General features: G+C 37.8%; 1 protein-coding gene across 1 annotated transcript; it reads right to left on the reverse strand.

The window, feature by feature from the left end:
- Positions 1-1,177: 1,177 nt before the first annotated feature.
- On the reverse strand, positions 1,178-18,470 carry LOC139709438 (box C/D snoRNA protein 1-like). The gene is made up of 9 exons (XM_071621404.1): positions 18,367-18,470; positions 13,952-14,020; positions 12,997-13,103; positions 12,295-12,380; positions 11,497-11,600; positions 10,947-11,015; positions 8,546-8,626; positions 2,079-2,159; positions 1,178-1,403 (listed from the first exon to the last, which is right to left on the reverse strand). The coding sequence occupies exons 1-9, from the start codon at positions 18,468-18,470 to the stop codon at positions 1,178-1,180; spliced, it is 927 nt and encodes a 308-aa protein (XP_071477505.1).
- Positions 18,471-24,291: the final 5,821 nt, after the last annotated feature.

Consider the following 24,291-nt stretch of genomic DNA (forward strand, 5'->3'; position numbering starts at 1 on the left):
ATGAATGTAATGTTTCACGGTCGATTTGTATCATGTGACATGCGGGATGTCATGTGACACTGCCGGCTGAGTTGTTTGAGTATGTTCTCCTTCTTCTGCCTCCTTCTCCTTCTTCTCCTCCTCCACCTCTCCCTCTTCCTTTTCCTCAACAGTTTGACTCAAGCCCTGCCCACAGCCAGCTACTGAAATCCCTGCAAAATGAAACAGTATAAATAGCACACAGAAACGTAAAAAAAGATGAACATTTAAAACTCAATGTATTCAGTAGGGAAAGCAATTAAAACTACAAGCAAATATCAACTCTATCAGCTTCATCAACCTATTTTTTAATAGTGACTATCTACGGATATCTGTGAGCAAAAGGCTAATTAGACTACTAGAAAAGGGGGCTAATTTCATGTTTTGCTATTAAAAAATAGGAAGTTTGCTGTGCTTGCATTGTATCTCATGGGGGGGGGGGGGGTGGTCACTAGTCTTCCTTCAAGCCCAGATGATCACTATTATCTCTTCTATGCATAAATTACAAAAAGAAAGAAGAAACCTTCTGATAACTGATGCATGAGACCTGCACAAAAGTTGAGATCAAACATAAGTCAGAAAATCAAACATAAGTCTCTGAATACTCAGTTCTGATTGGCTGATACCTGACTTAAATTTGATTTTCTAACTTATGTTTTATTGCATCTATTTATGCAACACAGCCCTGGATTATGTCACACAAGTACATGTACCTTGGTATATTATGTTTCACTCCTGGTCGACACTGGTGAGTGACTGACCATAACACTTATCAATTCTGTGTTCAGAATAAACTCCTAGCATCCTTGTCAATGAGACGTAAACAGAGAACATTCATGAGGGGATTGCCTCTTCCCACAATGTGGGGAGATTCAATGTAGGAGACAAATTGTGAGTTCTCCTAAGAAGATGGCAAACTCATGCAAACACACAGCTATTTCCAGATGACCAAATGGGACACCACATAAGGTGATGTGCTGATATGGCAACGATCACAATAGCCCTACATTTTGCTCAAGTTTTCTTAAAATGACGGTAAACTCATGCAAACACACAGCTGCTGTATTTTCGGATGCCCAAATGGGACACCATGTTTGGGGATGTGTTGACGCTTCTATAGCCTTGATTGTCTTGACAGACTGCATTTAAGAATTCTCTTCTAAACCTTGAAGCACTTTGGCTCTCTGCTTCCCTGCCTTTGTTTAAATGCGATATTCTCCAGGGTCTCTCTATTCATCCTTGAATCAAGTGCGTACTTGCCTGCGGTTAGCAACGGATACTGGGCAGCATTCTCAGGAAGCACCACGTGCATTGTGGGATACTCCACCAGACACTTTTCGACCAGGTTGTCCTTCAACGTCCTATTCAGGGAGAGCTGGTGATACCTGATGAGATATGGAGCATTGAGAAAGTGTTTGCTCTGCATGTCAGAGAAATGTGGTACTACAATGTATGCCCTGTTTTGGTCTGCTTTTCATAGCCAAACATTATCATATCCCTTTATCCCAGTTTATAATCGTCACTGTATCACAGATTGCCAAACCCTGTATCCCTTGTGCAGTAATCACAACAAATTCTAAAGATCAATGTAATTTCAAGGCATGAATAATAAAAACTTGTATCATTAAGAATATTCAACACATATGACATGACGTACTGACTTTTAGCACCAGACATATGTAGGCTGGACTCTGCTTGTAGCATCTACAAGCACAAGAAGTCTACTCAAAATTATAAATCTATAATCTATGTGACAAGTAGCTGACAACAATATTTGGCTTACTGTGTTCAGAGCATTGGCTAATAGGTTCAAACAAATCTACCTGCATTCCACACATTGAATTCATCACAAGAACTTCACAATTTGAATGTATTTTGGACAAGATGTGTCTGTTAACATAAATACAATGTAGACTGTCCCTATACACCTGTTACACTGTATGTGAAATCACTTATTTAGTTGAACTTATCCTTGAATACATTGCTTTACTACCCTAGTTGAAAGAGATACCAATCACATTCACAGATAGAGAAAGAGAGAGAGAGAAAAGATAACACACCTCAAGACATTGGCTGGCTGGTTCTCCACCTTCATAAACACCTGTACATTGTCAACTCCACACGAGCAGTATCTCTTTAGCCTGTACACAAGAGAGGAGAGCATGGCCTAAAGAGAATAAGATGACATACAATAGCCGGGTTCACACGTACAAAATAGCGGGATGATGATCGCGATCCATATCTCAAGTTTTTTTGTGAGCGTCCACATGTACCAAATTAGCAGGATAGGGATAGCGCTCAGTATTCCGCTACTTTGGCGAGCGTCCACACGTACCGAATTATCCCGCTAATTCCCGATAGAGATAACAGCAAAGCCTGCAAACTGGGTCACGCAGCGCCCTTTTCTATCACTGCCTGTGCGCACTTCCCTTTGCCCATTGTTTTTTACGCGTCAGTGGTGTGGTTCGCGTGCCGTTGTTTTGTTGCGCCAAAGAGGTGAAGGACCTCTTCGCAGAGGCCTCGCTGTAGTGATGTGCGCAATGCATGATGGGATATAAAAACTCGAGATTCTAATCCTGACCGTTCACACGTACCAGCGCGGGGCCAATTATCCCGCTAATTGATGAACCAGTGCAAGATTTCTTGGGATTAGCATCGCGATGCTTATCCCGCTAATTTTCGGGTTTTTTCTGTCCACACATGAAAAAAACTCGGGATGACGATCGCGATGCAAATCTCGAGATTTGTATCCCGCTAATTGGTGTATGTGTGAACCCGGCTAATGATAACTCAGGAACAATACATGTGTATGCAACATGTCAACATTACCAGAGCTGCCAAAATTTACACATCAAAATCAGGATTTGTTTGTTTGCTTGTTTGTTCATTTCCATCTGAGAAGATGGCTGGATAGCCCATATTCAGCTGCACTAGCTGGTCTTCTATGGGGTCTAGTTAAGTGGGAGGCGGGACCACTTCACCGGATTATGCTGCTTGCGGTGAATGAATAAAGCGGGATCATAACGTGCATGAGTTGTTACTCTCTAAGGACCTCAATTTTTTGTCCTATCCGAGGGACAGAGTGTTTGCCTCTCACTAGAGGGGACGGTATGATTACACACAACATTGCTCAGTTAGACTCGAGAATTGAACCCGGGTCCTTTGGATCTGGAGGCAGACGGCGCTACCGACCAACCCAACACACTGTGACACCAATGAAAGACATGATGTCGCCCATTATACTCCAGGATACCATCAGACATAGGGTTACGGAGATCTTGTCTTCACAAGATGTACAGTTACACATTGCTATCATGGTGGCCAAAGTTTGGCAATTGGCGTTAACTATTCCAATTCACCACTGTTAAGCTGTGTTCAACGTATCTATAGTCAGGTGTACTATAATAATGATAATACTTTTTTTTCCCAATAATCATTGAGGGAATAATAGGGAAAGAAGTTCTGATGGCTCATTTGATCTGTACAAGAAGTGGTAGGTGATTTCTGATCTTTTCCTATGAAGATATCATCGATTAAAATCATGGCAAAAATGCTTGTCACAGTTACATGGTTTCGAGGGAATGCAAAGAAAGTGCACACACTTTAACCATAGGCCCTGTTGCATTAAATGTACTGTATTTAATAAACGAAAGAAACCGACACTTGGAATTCCAGTTTTGATAACAAACAAAATTCAATTCTCAATTTACATTGGGACACCTAAGATCCATAATTAATAGGAATACATAGATATTTTTTCTTTTTTTCTTCTTTTTTTTTTTACATCAGTGCTACAAAATCTTTGTGCATATAAGGCAGTTATGGTTGTTTTCCCCCTTTTTCAGTAACCCAGGATACAGCAACTGGGGAAAAAAAATAGTGATGATTCAGCAAACTGCTGGATTTGTATTTTGCACCCCTGGGCACCACAACCGAGTCGTATAGATCTGTGTGTAATAACCAACACAATGGGCAAATGGGCAATTTCCCTCATCAGGAAAATGAAGAAAGATTGAACATTTCAGAGAAATTATGGAGGATAATTTGAGATATCATCATATTTCTTCTTAGCCATCAAGGCAGTGATATCAGCTGTAAAAAAGACTACAGTACGACCAGTTGACTATAACTAAAGATAACATACATACGGCCAATGAAAGACACTAAAAAAATCAGGTGGTTCTTATCTACATATTGTAAAACTACAAGTGAATATCTATTGAATGTGTGTAATAAAGAAAATAAGAGCATATTACAGATCCTCTGTAATTGTTTTCATTCCAATAGACCTTGAAATATTTCAGATTGAAATATTCAGAGCATGAGTTTTGGTTCGACATACAGAAAATAATATGTGTGTATATATCTGTATTCCCCTACTAATTCAATCTGCAGGTGCATACTATTTGAAAGAAATTATGAGTTAAACATATATATCCACATCAGAAATATGAAAAGTAAAATATTTCAGACTTCCTTGTATGGAAAAGTAAAAGCAAATCAAGGACAAAATATATCTGATCATCCTTCCAGCATACATGCTCTAACTTTACGCACCATCTATAGGCATACTAAAATATCCGTGAAAATATATGTCTGTTTAGGTGTACATAGCACTGGCTGCATCAACCCATATCCTGGAGTAAATCAATACACCTTCTATTCAATTACCTAGATGGGCACAGTCTGGGAGGAAGAGACGAAATCAAGTACAAAAATAACAGATATCACGATGACTGAAATGAGCTGAGAGATTTGATCATGTGACAGAGAAAGAGGGAGGGAAGGAAGGGAAGAGAAAGAGGAAGAGAGAGAGAAGAAAGAGACAAGGAGATGGAGATGAGGATGAAAAAATGTAAAACGAATGAGAATATGTCAGAGAGAAAGATAGACAGGAGAAATGGGCGAGAAACGGATGATATGAGAAAGGAAATCAAAGATATCAATAATGAAGCTATATAAAGATTGCCGGGAATGAAAATAGAGCTGGGAATGCAAGTATTAGGAAGAAAGAAAGAGAGAGAGAGAGGGGGGAAGAGAGAGAGAAAAAGAAAGAATAATATTATGCTATGAATACATCTGTTTGTATATTAAAGGGATCATAGTTTTGGTTATGACATAATTTCAGGTTTCTAACATTTTTGATAAGATAATGAGAAACCTCTTATGCAATATGAGAGAGTATGTAATTCCAAGAGGAATTCAATGCTAATTTGATGAAAATTGGCTTTGAAATGGCTGAGATATCCAAAACAAAGCAATCCTAGAAAAAGTATGATCTACTTTTTATTAGGATCGCTTTGTTTTACTTTGTCTTTGGATGTCTCACCCATTCCAAAACCAATTTTCATCCAATAAACTTTGAATTCCCCTTAGAATGGTATGCTTTGTGTTATTTCAGAAGTAGTCTCCTGCTATCTCACACAAAGTTAAAAGCCCAATCCTCACCTCCACCAATACTATACCATCCCTTTAACTCCTGTGACAACTTTGATTCCTAGTCCATGGGACATCCAGTGATTACGCATAAATTATGCTGCAGTTACGCTGATGCACTTTTCTCAGCACCTTATCCCCTGGTATCTTAGGGGCAAATATGTACACTCACTCCTATATATTTATACCTACAAACATGTACATATCTGGGTCAAGCCAGGATATCTAGGGTGGGGGAATTCTATGACAGCCCTCTGGCCAGGAATCCGGATCACTCAATTTATTCAGTCAGAAAGGGCGTGACACGTGAAATATCAAATCGCTAAGGCGCGGGGGGGGGCGGGGGGGGGGACTTGGTCTAGATGTCAGAGTATGGAATGATGACAATATAATCTCAGCTATCAGCTTTTTAAAAAAGGGGGAGGGAAGAAAAAACATGTTGAGAAATAATATTCACTGCCCTGAGGGGCGGGGTGAAAGGTGAGCACACTGACCCAAAGCTTGTGGCAGGATATGATGACATAACTTGAGGGTGGGGCACTGATGATGATGATGATGATGACACTATACTGATAATGTTTGTTTATTCCCAAACAATCAATACTGTCACTGTTCAATGCATCACTTAGTATATCTGCTCATGAGTCATACTCAATAAAATGATCACTGTGAGTATTGGTAAGCAGGCTAAATATCCCTCTTCCATAGCATCCGCCACCTTCCTGCTTGTCTTAGCTGATGCTTTTTTTTTTTGGGGGGGGGGGGGGGGGGGGGAGAAAGGGGGAAGCTGCAGAAATATGTAGGAATATATTCTATGCCTTGAGGAATATCTCCATACATTGACCAACATCCATATGTCTGAAGTATATACAGCGTAACTTCACAATACAACTGTATACAACTTTGGTTATTTGCAACAAACATAAAGAACAGCATGTAGTACTTTGTACAAATGATATGCAATTAAATGTTTTATAAGATTCCTTCACTGTGTATGTATGTTTGTGTGTGTGTGTGTGTGTGTGTGTGTGTGTGTGTGTGTGTGGTCATACCTGTAGCAGAATATATCTCACCAACTCTACAATTATTTCAGAATCTACTGATATCTATAATCTCACAAATGCCAGTTTTAAACATAAAAATCTAACCTGTTCAAATGTAAAAATGTAATAACTTTTTCTTATGAAGTATGGTTCTACAGCATTTTGAATTGACCTACTGTAAATTTTGATATTTTCACGCAATTAAATTTTGGCGCTGAGCAGCTCAGAAACATATTTGCAGGTCCTTGAATTCGCCCTGCACAATTGCCAACTCATTCACAATGTGCAGAGAAAACTGAAGATATTATCACAGGTTTTAGAATTCGCACTAGCCAAAAATAACGCGAAATGCATGAAAATCAATTTACCATGACAATTTTTGCATCTACAACATTGTGTTTGAATGCATGCACACACAATTACTTTCTTTTTTAAAGTGTGTTATGGCAGTTTCCTTTAAAAATGTTTCACTAATAAGGATTTTTCTTTGTGGGGGGGGGGGGGTAAGCTGTTGTCTTCTATGGGTTATCTTTTACACTTAGACAGGCAAATTCTATATTACATAAAAGCTGGATTCTGACAAATTTATAGATCAGCAGTATACAAGTGATGCACAGGTCTGAGTGTGTCAGTAAGAATTGAGTGTGTAAGGTAATTATTGAATGTTTAACACATGAGGCAAAGCTGAGTGACATAGGCTGGAGTCCATAGTAACCATATCCACATTATTCCTACTGTTTTAGAGAATTGGGGACAAATTTTTGCTAGAAATCAATTTCTTGATCATGTAAGCTGATGGCAAATCTACTGGATGCATTTCCCTTTGGCTTGCCATAGATGCCATGCTTCCTTGGAAGTAGTGGACCAATTTACTGGATGTACATTGTAGGCTTGGCTGTACTAGGTAAATTTACTGATGCATGGTTAGCTACAATGTAGCCATATATGCAAAGGTACACAATGACATGTTTACAGGGGCTACACTGTGCCACAGAGTAAGTGAGGCAAAACAGTGTTAGTAAAAATCAACACATAGCTCTCAACCACTGAGACCGAAGAATTTTCTCAACCCATTCTATAAGATCAGAAAATCAATATACAGGGACTTAACTAAGCTATCATAAGGCGTTTTCACATCAGCCCGATAAAAAACCAAGCTCGAGATATTTTTCGTGATCGCAAATTAGCGCACTATTTCATTTCCTATTCACACCAGCCCGAAGAGATTTAGCCCGTAATTTTTTTCGAGCCAATTCGACAGCTGAGCATGCGCAAACAGTGTCGGGTACATACCAGTAGAGCGTGCACTTTCCGGTCACACATGCTAGGCATGATGGGATTATGGGATGCGTCGCATTAATTTCTTGAGGCGATTTCACATTATCAAATAGCGCGCTAGTTCGCTATGTTATCCTGCTATTTCAGAAATTTCCCGAGTTGGACTCGAGAAATTTTCTCGATCAGAGCGAATTAATTAGCGCGCTAATTTGTGTTCACATTATCAAATAGCGCGCTATTTCGTGATTGGGTTAATTTCCCAAGTCAAAAATAAAAACAGTTAATGGAAAACATCTGAAATCACAATATGAGTGTTGGAAACATTACCAAAATCTGAATAAACACCAAAAAATTTCAATGAATATATTTCAGCAAAGTTGTATTTTGAAAATGCTTCTCAAAGTAGATGGTTTACAAAGGCCAACATGAATCATATCAAAAATGAATAATTTGGCGTACGCATCTGAAATATAATATACCTTGCATCTGAGCCTCCTTTACAGAAATCAATCCTTGTACATTCAAAAGTTCGTAGCAACCCTACATGTTAATAAGACTGAATTTCACGATGCCATATTCACTTCCCAAATCAACACAGATAACAATTTTGACTTCTGAATGATAAAACATCTGTTAAAGGCACTTGTGGTTTAGTTTAAGTACCTGAAGAGTGTTTACTAATGCATAGTGTGACTAAGCATGTCAATATTCAAGCAAGAACAAAAACATATAAATGCAATTGGAAAATAGCAATGTTTTCTTTTTCTTACCTCTGTCTAATGACTGGATCCGCAGTCTCTGGATGAATGTATTTGCACAGTGCTTCTTTTAATGTAACTGTCTCTTGAAGTCTGTTTTGTGAAAGACAGAGTAGAGGAGACCATTGCTAGTTTCAGAAATCTTCCCGAAATATGTTGGGGAGTTCAGATTCATGGCCTCACCTTCACATACTGTAAAAGTGGACATTTTTACAATGTGGATATTTTTTTGCACATTATGCGCGAGCAGAAACTAGTATGAAAATAAACACATGCAGATTTTGCTTCTTATATGTAATGTCTTGATTCTGCGGAATCAAAAAGACACGAGAGTCATCTTACTCGGCAGAATGCGAAAAATTACTCGCTCAGAAAATACCCACTTTTACAGCAATCCATCTAGAATTAAAAATAGTGACTACGTTGCATGTCGCTCATATGCTCTACAGCTTGCAATGGAAATTTGAACATGGAGAAGCTGGTAAAAAAATCAGCCGCTGCACATCTTCACCCCTCTGCATTATTGATCTCTTTCCTCATTTGAGATGTAGTTCATTATGATGACTATTCTTTCCACTCATCCAACTTATTCAGGAAGAAATTGACTTGAGATGTTTATTTGATTCAACCAAAATCAGAGGAGCAGTTGATGGAAGCATAGAATTTGACCACAAAGTTGGCAGGAGGCATTACAGTCAGACCGCAACGCTGCTGTTAATGAGCTCAAATCAAAAATTTATCATACGCGAAGGCTTTCGCGCATGTCCTTTTCAGCACCCGAGATTTTGCGAGATAATTCAGAGACAAAGTGCATGGTCTACGAGATTCACTTATTGACGACATGAAGATCTACTATCCATGACTAATTGACATGGTTTGTGAATATTTGAAATAAATCACACCTTTTAATGCTTACATTATATAAAATGAGCTTATGATACCATTATTCATATCTCTGCATTATATCGATATTTTCCAAACGACCCTGAGACAAATTAGAACAAGGCTTTGTATTTATTGCCAACCCGACCCGTTCATAGGTTGAATCACCATATGAATGATAGCCAACGTTTTAGATATACTTGTTATGATAGCACAGTAAGAACTGAATTGGTCCCTCGCTTAGAAAACAATAAAAATTGAAAGTCTCGTCGAGTAAAAATAATAGTGTGGCAATTTGAGATACATGAATGATCATGCGCTCCCAGGGTATCATTAGATAAATTACTCAGCGATGGGGACAGTGGATTAATAAGGAATAATTATTCTAATACCAAATAGAGAGCCCCAAAGAACTCATGTGCGCAAACTTAATGCTAGATCCTTTATTATTGATTTGTATGCTATTTATTAATGCACGCTACTCTATCTAGTTGTGCAAACAAAGTTCAAGCCAAAGTTGAGATTTCGATCAGAGTGGAGTGTTGTTCTTGTTGTTTACGTGGAGATCTTAGCTGCAGTTGCCTGAACCTGAGCGCGTATTGTGCGCGCGAACACACACACACCATAGGGTCCTACACTGTCATCTACACACAGTGTATTAAGAGTACACGTTTACTGTCATTCCGCGAGGTTCGTTCAACTCTCCACTCAGAGGGAATTAACCAATCAGAAGCGCGTATTCGCGGCAAACTGACATCTCGTCAAAAATTAACTGTACAACGCAATGATTTATTCGCCAACCTGACCCGTTCATAGGATCAGTCCACATAAAGTCATTATGTTTTCATAGAATGATATTTCCGAGCTTTCATTTTATACCTCTTCTATTTTGGTCCACCTTAATTTCGTTGGTCTAGTGTACCCCTTAAGAAAAATGAAAAATATGCAAATTTTGTGTTTTCTAATTTCCTTGTTCAGTATATTTAATATGTCATAACCTTTTAAGTGGTCAAATTTCATCAAAGTACAACTTTTCAGCTTTTTATCAATGTATAAATCATGAAGATTGATAATGTCGTTTAGATTTACAGACTCTCTAAAAATGTGGTCTCCCAGCTCATTATGTATTCATGTCCGCGAGGTCCATGCATACGCGTACGATAAATGCGAAGGCTTTTCAGGACGTTGCGGTCTGACTGATTATGTATTAAGCCTACATGATAACCATTAAATTCTGTGCTGGAAGTTGTGTGTTTCAATAGATGGTCTGAGACAAAAACATGTGACTGGCATGTGACTAACACGTGACTAACACATGACTAACACATGTAGAAAATGAGGTGAGCCCACGCCAGGTCCTGAGGTTTCAGTAACACTTGGGGATTATCTAATCATAACTACTTTGTGAGCAGGGTATACATACACATTCAATTTCTCCAATAAATAGTAAGCATGTATTATAATAAAATGGGGATTAAAATCAAATTGACCTGTCAGTCATGGTATGTCGGTTAATCTGTCTGTTTGTTACCTGATGTTGATGTACTCAGCTTCTGCCTGAGGGAAGATCCATTTTACATGCCACATCATCAGTTTAGTCCTGCAGGTAAGCAAGGATTACACACTGATTCTTCAATTAATGAATTAATGAGTTGCAATAATAAAAACAATTTGATGTATTAAAGAATACATTAACTTGAATAAACATGCAGTACAAACTATTATGAGGGATCAGAACCAGCAATGGCTGGTGGGTGGAAGCTCAGCAGTCAAGTAGATACAAGGGTCCAACCCGAGTATGTATGCCTATTATTTTTTTTTTACAACAGCAACACTAAAAACACTGGATATTCTGTGTTTATCTACACTGATCAAGGCCAATGTGTCAATTAGATGCAATGATCATAAATTTGTATGAGTGAATAATACTATCAATCTCTGGCCAGCCTGTGACAGCTTTAAGACAATCTGTCATCTGTGTATTAGCAAATCCCTCTCATCTTTTTTTTTTCTCACACTATGAAGTCGACCTCTTTGTAATGTAACAGATAAACACCCTATAGACGGACCGTGGCACTCACTTTTTGTTGAAGCTGGTAGAATTTTCCCGATGCTTGGTGAAATGATGGGGTAGAAGTCTGAGTCTGATGTGTCTCTTGTATGCCTCTTTGCTCACAAGTTTCCACTGTCAGGGCATAAAAAATGCAAACTTACAAACTAGTTGGCCATTGCCTGCTGTATTTTCAGTTTAAGAGAGATCAGACACTACAGACCTAGTAATGGTCTATCTGATACTGCCGTTTCTACCAAATATACCCCAATACCTGGAATCAGTTTGCATGCGGAAGTAAAAGTTTTGCAATGTTGGGAAAACCTCAAGTAAATGTGTTGTTTGCTTTTTTTCCAGGAACAACCTGTGATGAGAAAGAGTGCTCAGACTTGTAATATATTTGGAGATTTGAAGGCTATTTGCACACAGGAATGTGAAAAGCATTCTGTGAGTTTCATGGATACTGCTCCTTATCTCAATGACATTGTTCTTGCACAAAATGGATATTTGGATACATACAATTGATGCAGACCAGGAAATTTTGAGCTATTGTAGTAATTTGAGCTCTAAACAGAAAGGTGTAACAGGTTACACACACACATGCATCAACTGGAAAAATGTCATCCTTTCAGAATACAATCTACGTTTATTTATTATCTTTTTTTTTTTTTTGGTTGCATAATTGGCACAGAATCACATAAATCAACATAATAATCCCCTCATAGCTTTACAGTAAAAATGAAAATGCTACCACGGCCACTCAGCTGATAAGTTAATGGTCTAAATACTTGAAATGACTCAGATGCATGTCATTAGACATTTTACTCACTCTGAAATTGAGGAAGCCTGGTTTATTCTTGATGTCACCGACTGCACTGTAGCACTTCCTGTCTGCATCTTCTAGAAACCTGTAGTCTGAGAAAGGGAATCACTTCGTTATAAGCACAAAATCATGATAACATCATCTATGGTTAAGCTTTAATTTAAAAACTCCACACTATATGGAATGCATCCTCTGGGGGAAACTATCAATTAAAAAAGATATTGAAATTCGAACTGTTATTTCATAAACTTCTCAAGAAAATAACATGTGTGTATACTTTGGCATATATTGATATATTATAGCATATGTGGGAAATGCTTGCACTAAAATGCTACCGTAAACATCTTGAAAATCCCTCCCCCCCCCCCCAAACAAAAACCAAAAAAAAAAATGAAATAAAAAAAAAAATAAGTACAAGTTAATAAGTCTCTTCTCCAGAATGCAAAAACATCTTAATTTGTCCACATATCATTCTTGAAAATAATATACAGCGGTAAATGGTGTAAATTGACAACACCGTACAAAATGGACTACTCAGCAAAGAAAAAAGAAGGAAGTAGATTGCATTAGAATGTGAGAGCAGCTTCATCTTACATAGAACTACCAAAATTAGAGTTATACAACTATCTTCATCATTTTAATGACAAACCAAAACATCTTAATTTTTTCTAAATTCAAAGCTTCCATTTGGGCTGAAATTAGGCATACCACTCAGAAGATGATTTTCACTGAAGTCTTTCACAGCTACAAAGGCTGTCTTGTCCCTGACGCCTGAACAACCAGACTGGGATTTGTGCTGCTTTACACAAGCTAAACTGAGAGTTGTGAAGGATAAACACAAACAAGGCAGGAAATGAATTATCACAGATTAACTAGTGAAATATAAAATGCATGTTACTCAATCAGCAAATATTTTTTTTTTTGACAACATGAGATATGTAATGCATGAAATTACATTCACCACATCTGCGGTAAGAATACTGACCTTACTTCATGATACAGTATGTTTGCTTAATTAAATGTACACTTAATCTGCCAAATGGTGTTGACACTTCATTACAAATATTCTATGTCTTTTGAAAAACTGAGAAACAACAGAACAATATGATTACACTCTATCTTTATCATTGAAAAGACACCACTGCACTTGAACAGCGTGTACATGATTATTCATTAATACCAACTGGAATGCTTATTATTATCTATGATAGGAAATGAACTGTTTTTCTGAGCCACCCCAGTGGCCAGCAACTGAACGTCCATTCAATTGGACCAAAAGCTTCACACGACCAGATCTTTAATATCCTCTTGTCAGGACATGGTGGGATACTTTGCTCAGTTTTCGGGGAGCCTACGACAGATTCAGAAAAACTAGGGAGCTCTGCTAATATGCGTAATACATATATATACATGTATATATATATATATTTTTTTTTTTTTGGGGGGGGGGGGAGGGAGTCCACAATTATTACAATAGATCATCTTGAACACAGCTATTCCCAAAACTACAATGGTAATTTACTGGTTTGAAAAATGGATGTGTAATGTTCAACATACTTTTCTCTGAAACATAATGAAAAAATCATAGTAGGCCTAAAGAAGGAAAGGCCTTTTTGACACACAGGAAAAGCAATTTATGTTTGTCAAAAGACTGGGTTCTTACCAACAGGTAGTTGTCCGACATCTTGGACAGGTATACTTTGCATTTTCAGAGACACAGACCATGCACTTCCTGTTTTGGGTGCAAGCATGCAGGACAAAAATATGACAGAAATGGAGAAGACTGTCAGAAATTGAAGAAGTATGCACAAATGCATTTCCTCCCGTTTAAAAAAAGACTGACAAATCTACAACTTCAAGCACTAATGAATTAAATGAAGGTCATTTAAGTTTGAAACATATACATGTAGGTCTACCCTCTTAAATGATGATTCTGAAATTATATAAATTCTTATAATACTATTGTTCTTTTGAATGAACATGGATATACTGTCTGTACATATAGGTAGATGTACAAAATACTACAAGATCAAACTAAAGTAAACAGATCAACCACTGCAGCGCCATAGTTGTATATGGTCATCCTTATTGACCAGTTTAAATACACTGTATATACTTTGAGTATGTGTCAGTCTAGGCCATTATGTTTGTACATTAATGGCAGTATTCTGGGTCTGGATCTGGTTGGTTTGTCAGGAATTAATGTCCTCAGCAGACACTATCTACAATAACTTGATGACATGAGAAATGCATTCCATGTGGAACAACTTAAGGGTATTATGATTTTAACAATTAGATCCCGAAAGATACACTACAGATGGAAGAAGAAAAATTATTCGTAATAAAGTCTAGTATTATTTGTTGCAGTGTGGTCCACACAAAATAATGTAAAATATTCTGTGGGTAAACACATCAGGGTTCGAAATTGGCGATGGTCCGCTGGCCATTGGCCACCCAAAATCACATCGGACTAGCCAAAAATCATAAAATTCTGAAGTTACTAGTCCGTCTGGCTAGCCAAAATATTGCTTCAGTGTCAAAATTGATTCTAAGTAGTCCGCCTGGCTAGTTCAAAAAAAAGTTAAGTGCGACCCCTGATGTGTATATGTGGAGGCGATTTCTGCACTGTAAAATCAGAAGCCAAACTGACTAGGCTTGAAGAGCAAAGTGTGGCGTTAATGTACCTTCGTATCCATGTTGATATCTCAAATTCCGGAAACCCAAATCGCACCAAAATCACACTCTTCAGAGGATAGTTTAGCTTATCTCCAACCACTCGCATAAATTTGAACCAAATTGGTCATCGGGGAGCTACGATATCGACGTTGACTTTCATGTTAATATTGCTCAGGACCACTCACTCTTCGTTAACATTGGCAATCGCAGTGTACACAGCCTGCAAAATCTGAAACTGAAGTAAGCTATCTAATAATTAAGCAACTATTGTGTCAACTTAAGTTTAATTCAAGTAAACTGGGAGTGGGAACAAAAAATCAACATAGCGTCGTAGGGGTCTGGAAAATACACCAATCAATGGCAATGTAAAAATGATTTAAAGGACAAGTTCACCTTCATAGACATGTGGGTTGAGTGAATGCAGCAATATTAGTAGAACACATCAATGAGAGTTTGAGGAAAATCGGACAATCTGTTCAAAAGTTATGATTTTTTTGAAGTTTCTGCTCAGTCACGGCAAGATGAGAAGACTACTATAGCTTGTGATGTCATATGAGTACAACTATATAAAGAAAGTATAAAGAAAATTCAAGATATTCTCACTTTTCTCACATAATAAAAGGACACTCAACTTCTCTCTTTCAGAAGTCATGGGAAATAATATTACCCCTAACATAAGTCAGTAACATGTCGAAGAAATGTGCACTTTATTAAAAAAGTCAAGTTTTGTGAAATTCTCTTTTTATTTTCCTTATATTGTTGTATGCATGTGACATCATACACTGTAGTAGTCTTCTCCTCCAGCAGTGATTGCACAGATACTTTAAAAATTCATAACTTTTGAACGGATTGTCGGATTTCCCCAAACTTTCACTGATGTGTTCTACTACAAATATTGTTGCCTTTACTCAAACCACATGTAAATTTATATGAAGGTGAACTTGTCCTTTAAATTTATGGCTAAGTTGAATGAAGTCAGGTGCGAAATGCAGTTCCTAGAATGCACATGACCACACACAGACTGAGATAGACATGCAGACAGACAAACATACACTCTCTATCCAGAGTTTTTCAGTGTAATTTGCAGAGTATCCAATCCGGTTCCAGATCCAGAGACACGCTTTCGGAAAAATTACTACCAACACCATTTGGTATATATGGGACTGTAATTTTCAACGTCTCGACAGCTACAAAGCGCAAGCATTTCAAGCATTTGCACGAGAGATACCAGTCTAGACCTTCTAACTTTCACCAAACTTAATTTTTACAACTAACAGTTATGCAGTCGTTAAATATGTAACATTTGTCTTAGTCTACTTGCCTCTGTCTCTCTGATAATACTGGAAAAGCAGTTTCTTCGTCGACATTCATCGTTATTCACGTGTGCTGGAGTGGAGCTGCAGCATTCATACCGTATACGATAACGGTAACACGTGCGCTCGATGTTTGTGTTTACACTGGATTGGACTACAAAACGCGACGCGGGCGGACGACGCAATAAATGAAAGGATGTTCACCGGACCAATTGGCTGTGCACTGTTTGCAGGTTGATTGATTGATTGATTGAATGAATGAATGAATGAATGAATAAATGAATGAATGAATGAATGAATGAATGAATGAATGAATGAATGAATGAATGAATGAATGAATGAATGAATGAATGAATGAATGAATGAATGAATGGATGAATGAAAGAAAGAATGAATGAATGAATGAATGAATGATTGATTGATTGATTGATTGATTTCCTTTACTTCATTGTCCATCTTGGAAATTCTTCGTACATTACACTACAACACTATACATAAACGAACACCAAAAGTACCTATAGGTAATTCAGGTGGTTACAGTTCGTTATTCCGAAGGTTCGTTATTCCGAAGGTTCTTTAGTCCGAAGGTTCGTTATTCCGAAGGTTCGTTATTCCGAAGATTCGTTATTCCGAAGGTTCGTTACGGACCCTATTTCATTGTCGGATCAACGAACCTTCGGAATAAAGAACCCTATTTCATTTTCGGATTAACGAACCTTCGGAATAACGAACCTTCGGAATAACGCCACAAATGTTCGGATTAACGAATTCAACCCTTTTTCATTTTCGGATTAACGAAACTCTAGGTATAGGGAATTTGTGTGTTTCGGATCAACGAACCTTCGGAATAACGAAACTTCGGAATAACGAACAGCATCCATTCAGGTAGGGCCCAAAGACGCTTAACAAATCTATTATCTTATCTATTATCTTTGGTAGGGCCTAACTCAAAGAAATTTCACAAACTGCAAATGAAACATATTGACATACATCCCACTAGCCTATTGAACCAACATTTACAACGGTTGAACAAAAGGACCATTAACCTTCATGGTCTTAGTGAGGAAAAAAAACTTAACACAATGCATGTCATTTAGATCTGTTCTTTTAAAATACTTTTCTTCCATGGTAATACTGTTAAAATAATAGAAAATTAAATTTGAAGTTCATTTAAACTGCTAAGTGATACCGATCACGTACGAGCCCGTTTCCGCTTTTACTTGAGGCTTGCGGCAATTTGATTGCAAAATTGTTAGTAAATTTGCTTCTTTAATGCGATAGGCATGTCCATTAGTAAATTTAAAGCGCGATGCCTATATGATTCGGTTTTATCGCTTTTCTATTTTAGCGTTCTCAAACCGAGTATTGTTTACCACTCGTGGTAGTCCTCTGCATCGCATGGGCGTTCTCGATTTTTCGGGAAAAGAACATCAAGAGCTCAATTTGGGGAAAAATCCCGAATAATCGTCCAAATAGGGGTTCTATTAGTGTTGTCCCGAAATATCTCTAAAACTAGGTGTACTTGGGGGTAGTTGTCAAATTTTTTCCCAGCAATCCTGAAGGGTTCCGAATAGGGTTAGTTTCAACTCCCCGAACAATTCCGAAATAGGGGTAAACTTTAGTGCAGCTTTATGGTGTTTGTCCCAATTCTCCCAAATGTAATTTCCCTACTTTACTGTGCATGTTTTGCTGCACAGAATGCCGAGCCGGCCTCCTTTTCGCAGGACATTTCTTCACTTGCACTGCGTATGTCTCACTTCTTTGATAGTTTCCCTTCCAGAAACCTATGATTGGGGAGTAATGTTTCTGGCTTCCCTTCCAAATGCCCGTAACAGCTAGGCGTAATGCTTTTTTTTTTCTTTAGTGGCACCCCTTCCAAAAGCCCGTGAGATAAGATAGGGGTCAAATCCCAACCCATTTCCATGTTAAGGGTGTCTATAAGAATCTGGAACAGACATGTGTGTATGGTTGACAGCAGGGGGGGGGAGGAAGGGTAAACAGCTTCTGTGACAATTTGTATGGAAAGTATGCTAACTGGTTGCTCATACTTTTATGCCTCTCATGTCAAAGGTGATTGCTAGTCGACAACCCCACCAAGCCGAATCGCCCAATGGCCTTTGTGGGGCGTGTAGCCAGCATAGCCAGCGAGACCAATCCATGCGCAGACACCTGCTGGACCGACCACGGAGCCATCCTCGACAGCAGACACCAACCAGCACACCTAGCTGGGTCATTTCATTTGCCTTTAGGCTGTGCCTGCTATTAAATCTACACTTGCAGTATGAAATTGTGATACTTGTCTTGCGGTATAGGGCGTGGCCAAATTATCTCGTTTTGATATCTTTATCGCTAAAGCTAAGGTTCCGTAAACCGTTTGTAAAATATTTATTACGCAATAAACTTACCTTGATAACATAGGACTATTGTTTCTAGCGGTACCTTAATGTATTGACTAGGCGCTCATTGCTTTTGGGGTTTTTGAGCTTGATATTTGGGACAAAATTAATATCAGAATCTATCGTGCTATCGTATGCCATGCGCCAAGATTTCATCCGGTTCCCCAACATCCGTTTATCTTTTCATACGGAAAAATGAACAAAACAAGTGAAAAGGTAATTGATTCTGATCATCGTAGTATCTATATGTTCAATAAGTATTTTTTGTCTCTTAGATAGATCTCTAGCTTATTCATCCAGTCTACGACCCAGAATGCGGAGCACCCGATTGCAGACTAACCCACGCGCAGACACCGACCACAGAGCTATCTCCGGCGGCAGGGACCTTCCCCTCCGCACTCCTTATTGGTCAATAGCACAGTGCAGACGACTTTTACATCCTGTGTAATGCATCTAAACGTTATAGAGTGAAGTCTAAACTCTTTTCCAGTTATTTCAGTAGCCTCCCCTTGCTCTGTCCAACATAACTTTATGCCTTATGATGATGTATTTAATACTAAAACTAAAAAAGAAAAAACTTGCCATGTGAACTATAGTTTTGCTCACTACATTCAGGTAGAGATGCGTGGAAACCAATTTTCATAACTGTTGTATAGGTAATAATTAGATTACAGTTCCTCGATTTTGGCATTTAATTGACAAAATTATGTAAATCTACAATTTTGAAGCGTAAGACTGATTGAAAGAAGGCTCTCCGATACATGTATTAAGACCCATCTCTTGGTTTAATTCTCTTTCCGAGCAACAAACAAAATAAATGAAGATGTGTTGTGTGATACAAATCACTGTGCAGTTAGTCTTGATAATTTTCTGACATATTCCACCCGCATGAATCCCTGTTGCCATGAGACGTTTAGCTGAACAGAACATGATGTACCCACCTATGACGGCTTTATCTTAAATGACTTGAAATTGCCCAACATCTGCACACCAGTACAAACTTGAGATGTTATTAAGCATAGAATTGTAGTGGCAACAGGATTGCTTCACGGACTTCTTGTAGATATCTTGTACATTAAGCCGATTGCCAATAAAGAAGAGATGAATAATTATATCGCTACGAAATGAAAATAAAGTTCAGTCTTAGAATCTCTGTTCAGTCCTGTTCTGTCAGTCTTGTAAAGTATACAAAGTGAAATGTGCAACTTTCATTCATTCTATACAGACTATACAAAATGAAATGGAAATGCAGATCTGTGCGGACCCAGGGGGTGTGGTGTCACAGTACACCTGTGTACTGTGACACCACATCTCCTGGGGTCTCCACACTCGCACTCGCATTTCATTTTCTACACAGAGTACATGAAATGAAAATAGAAGTTACATGAAATGAAAATGGAAGTTCATTTTGTCAAGTCTTCTAATTTCAATGGTGTTGTGTGACAGTGCGACCCATTTCATTTTCTATACAGTGTATACAAATTGAAACGGGTGTTGGGTGTAAGAGTGCAGAAGGAGCAGATTGTAGAGGAATGTCGAATTCCATGAAGTAACATTTTATACAAAATAAAATGGGCATAAAGCTCATTTTGCTCACATTATTCTTGTAACACAAAATTTGAAAGAATATAAATACAATTAATATATAATACAACTTTGTCGGACAAATTTGCTCTCAGCCAATCAGATGCAAGAATTCCAGTAGCTTTTAACAGTTTGTCAGACAAAATATCCGACAAAACGCTTCATGAAATGCCCCCAGGAATACAAAACCCTGAAGGGCAATTCCGCAATTAGGTGGACATGACATGTATAAAAGAAATGTGCCTCTTTATCTTACTCTTTAATCTAGGTATCAACTAATGCCATGGATGTTCACCAATCATTAAGGTCTTTCAAATTCAGTAGATTTTATCTTTCGTATTTATTGATTTCGCGAGATCTAAAACCATCATTTAAAATGTACATGTGGGACTGGGGATGCTGAAATTCACTTAAATGCAAATTACAGTGGGTTCCTTAGAAATTTTTTCCTCAAAGTTTTGCTAAAGGGTAAAAGATAAATACATTTAAATACTCTAGAAGTCATGTGACATTTTGTCAATTACAAAAGGGTGAAATGACCTGCGGAATTACTCCGGACAAATGTAACGTTACTAACCGTAACGTTACTAACCATGCTTTTGGGGGTCTAGTTAAGAAATTATTGGTCGAACTGCTAAAAAACATTGTGTGAACATTTGTCATGATGCAATAATTGAAATTAATGCAACACTTTGTTTGAAGTAACTTGAATTTTTGCACACTTTTTATTACAAGACCTTGATTTTTTTGTCATGTCCTTTTTTCGTAACGTTACTAACCAGCCCTTTAAGTTGCCATAGCAATGCTATTATTTCTTGGATTGTATTCATTCTTTTCTGTATCATAAACCTGGGAATGATGAACATGTTTTTGACATAATTTTGGCTTGAAATGAATAAATGGTAATTTAGTAGTAAAAACAAATATCTAAATTTGTTCAAATGTAACGTTACTAACCGCGGAATTGCCCTGAAGTTCCTCGTCTCCTACCGTCTGTAACTACAGAGGGCGCATTTCCTTTTATGGCGATTCGACGTTTCACGTGCACGCGGAGAGAAAACGAAAGCAAGAGAGGGAGAGAGGGAGGGATATCTAATAATCATTCGGGGTGTTTTGGCAAGTTATTTTCCTCACTGGAATTACAGTGGTATTCAGAACAATATAACATAGTTTTCAATACAGTTCTGAATCAAGCAATCGATTATGAAAGAAAATTATTCATACCAAATTTGGCAAACTTTTCACCAAATAATGCTTCGTTTGTGATCATCTTAATGGTTGACTTCGGTGTCAAAATACTTGAAAATTTGTATTGACAGGCCTAACCTGCAGACTAGTGTTTTTTTTTTTTTGTGTGGGGGGGGGGGGGTGTGTGTGTGTGTGTGTGTGTGTGTGTGTGTGTGTGTGTTATCGTAAGACTGAAGATGGTGTTTATAAATTTTGGAAGAAAAGCTAACTCTGCTTTTCGCTTTGCGCACCAAATACTACAACGTTGAATTAGAGTTTTTGAAATATATGCTTTGCTTTGCTGAACGAAATAGAAGAAAAGAAGAATAAAAGAAAAACTGGGACATCATCCAAAAGATTGAACATCCATTTCCCATACAGACATTTCGACTTTTTTCAGTAATATTGTGAGCAGATATGATTTGATTTGTCATTGTCAATTTGTTTTAATCCATTAATAGGGTGAAAGGCCAGTAACTGCACGATTTTCTTCCATGAGAACACACAAAAAACCTTGTCATTTTCATAATTATTACATTCCAATACTCTTATGCTACCTGAGTATGACCATGTTAATTACTAGTAATTAATATTAATCAATTAAGTAATTAAGTAATGAGACCCGGATGAAATAATCACGCAGCAGAGTTTGACAAGAGTAGGCCTATTTCTCTATTCATAGTACCTCAAAAAAAATATATGCGCAAGTTGTTTATTTTTTATCTTATTTATGAGATACTTGCACTTCTTTTTTCAGTCTGGGGTACTAATAACAAAGAGATTTGAAAAACAAACAACAACTTAAAGTAATTATTCCGTACAAGATTACCACCAAGTTCCATAAAGGATTTCAACATTTCCTTTAAAATGCAGTTTAAAATTGTTGAGATCTAGAACCTCTTCTTTGGTCACCATATCCAAACTTTATGGAAGAGAGGCTTGAGGCACCATGGAACATCAAAGCTAGTTAAATAAAAAGCATTCAATTGTCATGGTATAGAACCTACGCATAAATTTGCACAAATTGCAAAGAGATTCCACTCTTTCCCTGGGCGAACCAATACGGTCTTTCTACCACCCTGTTTCTTTCTTTGTACAGAGAAAGAACCGCGCGCGCACACACACACACACACACACACACACACACACACTCACAACCGCACACACGCCCACACGCAAAGTATAAGAACGGCTAACAGCTATTGCAACTGATTGATAACTTGCCCTATATCGACGTAAGTAAGCACTGAATTGATCAGTGTTTTAGTAGTAGCCATGATAAAAAATCATGGGCGTACATACTCGAGCAGGATTCGAACCTACGACCTCCTGATCACCGGACAGGCGTCATCTCCATTAGACCATATAGCTTTCGCCCGACAGCAAGTGTTGGTTCCAATTCTTATAGCATGCAGCGGGTACTGCTTGTCGACGGAAGAATTTCATGAATTTGAATAGCTAACAGCTAATTGTTTAAAGGCAGGAGCGATTACGATTAATTAAACCCACGTCCAAGCGAAGAATACATTTTAGTTTAACTATCCATAAATTTTAGTTATCTTTCTTCTTGCTGCTCTGAAACAAATCACATGAAATCCATGGCAGATCTTTTAATGCCTTTGGCAAATGACAAGAGAAGAAAACATAATTCGAGAATGAAAATGAGAAACGAATGAAAATGAATATGAAAACGTTATCAATGCTAAATAAATCTAACCTTTAATCAGGAAAACTCTCAATCAAGCGAACTGTTGCACAGACAGGAACTCTAAGTTTGCCAGTAAGAGACATACACTTATTCTTTGACAATCGTTCAGTTGTGTCTGCATAAATATTGTAGATATTATTATGTTCCATTATCAGCACGTCATTAAGCACGGTTGGAGGGAAATTGTGTAGAACTCGTATTGAATTCAAATTGTAAATATTATTTTGTGGTCTATGAAAAATGGCTGTTGGTGAAGAATGTTGAATTATACAGACGTTCGTTGTCTATTTCATGTGACAATGATTTTGTAATTTATTCAAAACGTTCATATGTTGGTCAGGTAAATCTGTCATACTCTATGGTAACATTGAAAGGACGTACCATATTACTTACTATTAACTGAAACTCTACGTAAAATAGATCGATAACCTAGCAGAAATAGATCCCTAACAACGAAGTAGTCACTGCAGTGATAAACACCATTTAATCGTTTCTTGTATGTAGTGTATTCAGAAAAAAAAAACACCCAAAAGCGAAACACAACAAAACTATCAAACAAACAAACAAATTGCAGCATACACCTATAGCAACCTTTCAAGCCTTCGACAACAAACGCCTGACAATACAACCACTAGGCATATATATATGGGGGTCAATTATGGCTAAATTTTGGATAGATAGGATTTTATCCTCCGGGTAATTGTATTCAATCGGGAGATATCATTTACGTTATAGAATACGGATTCCTGCGGATGGGGGTGGGGAGGGTCTCGGATCATATTTATTTCTCGGTATGTTTATTGCTAGGGAATTCACGTGTTGAACAGAAATTCAGGGGTGAAAGATTAATGCCAACGTTTACGGAGGACGATACGACTGCATGATATTGAGGATATTGGCTTTGGCAAACAACTAGGTCGTTGTTCTGTTATCAACAATGTCGTAGGTACATTTGCTTAGAACGCCTCTACCCTAACGGAATAATCTACATTAGAAGTTAAGACAAATCACTGATAATAATAGATTTAAGTTTGCTTTGAAAACGCATTTTTTTACAGTGTAGGCAAACATGAAGGTCAGCACTCTCATTGTAATTGGA

Source organism: Diadema antillarum, unplaced genomic scaffold (assembly GCF_040938485.1).
Source record: "Diadema antillarum isolate AM-2024a unplaced genomic scaffold, OU_Dant_1.0 seq00001435_RagTag, whole genome shotgun sequence".
NCBI classification, from domain to species: Eukaryota; Metazoa; Echinodermata; class Echinoidea; order Diadematoida; family Diadematidae; genus Diadema; species Diadema antillarum.

What these genes read in the sequence shown, in the direction of transcription:
- LOC139709438 (XM_071621404.1), bottom strand. Translation starts at nt 18,470, where the DNA reads ATGGCTCCGTGGTCGGTCCAGCAGGTGTCTGCGCATGGATTGGTCTCG. An exon ending in GGGCGATTCGGCTTGGTGGG is followed by an intron (nt 14,021 to 18,366) that starts GTTGTCGACTAG and finishes CACCCAAAACAG; the next exon opens with GAAGTGCATGGTCTGTGTCT. An exon ending in CAGCCAGCCAATGTCTTGAG is followed by an intron (nt 1,404 to 2,078) that starts GTGTGTTATCTT and finishes ATATCTCATCAG; the next exon opens with GTATCACCAGCTCTCCCTGA.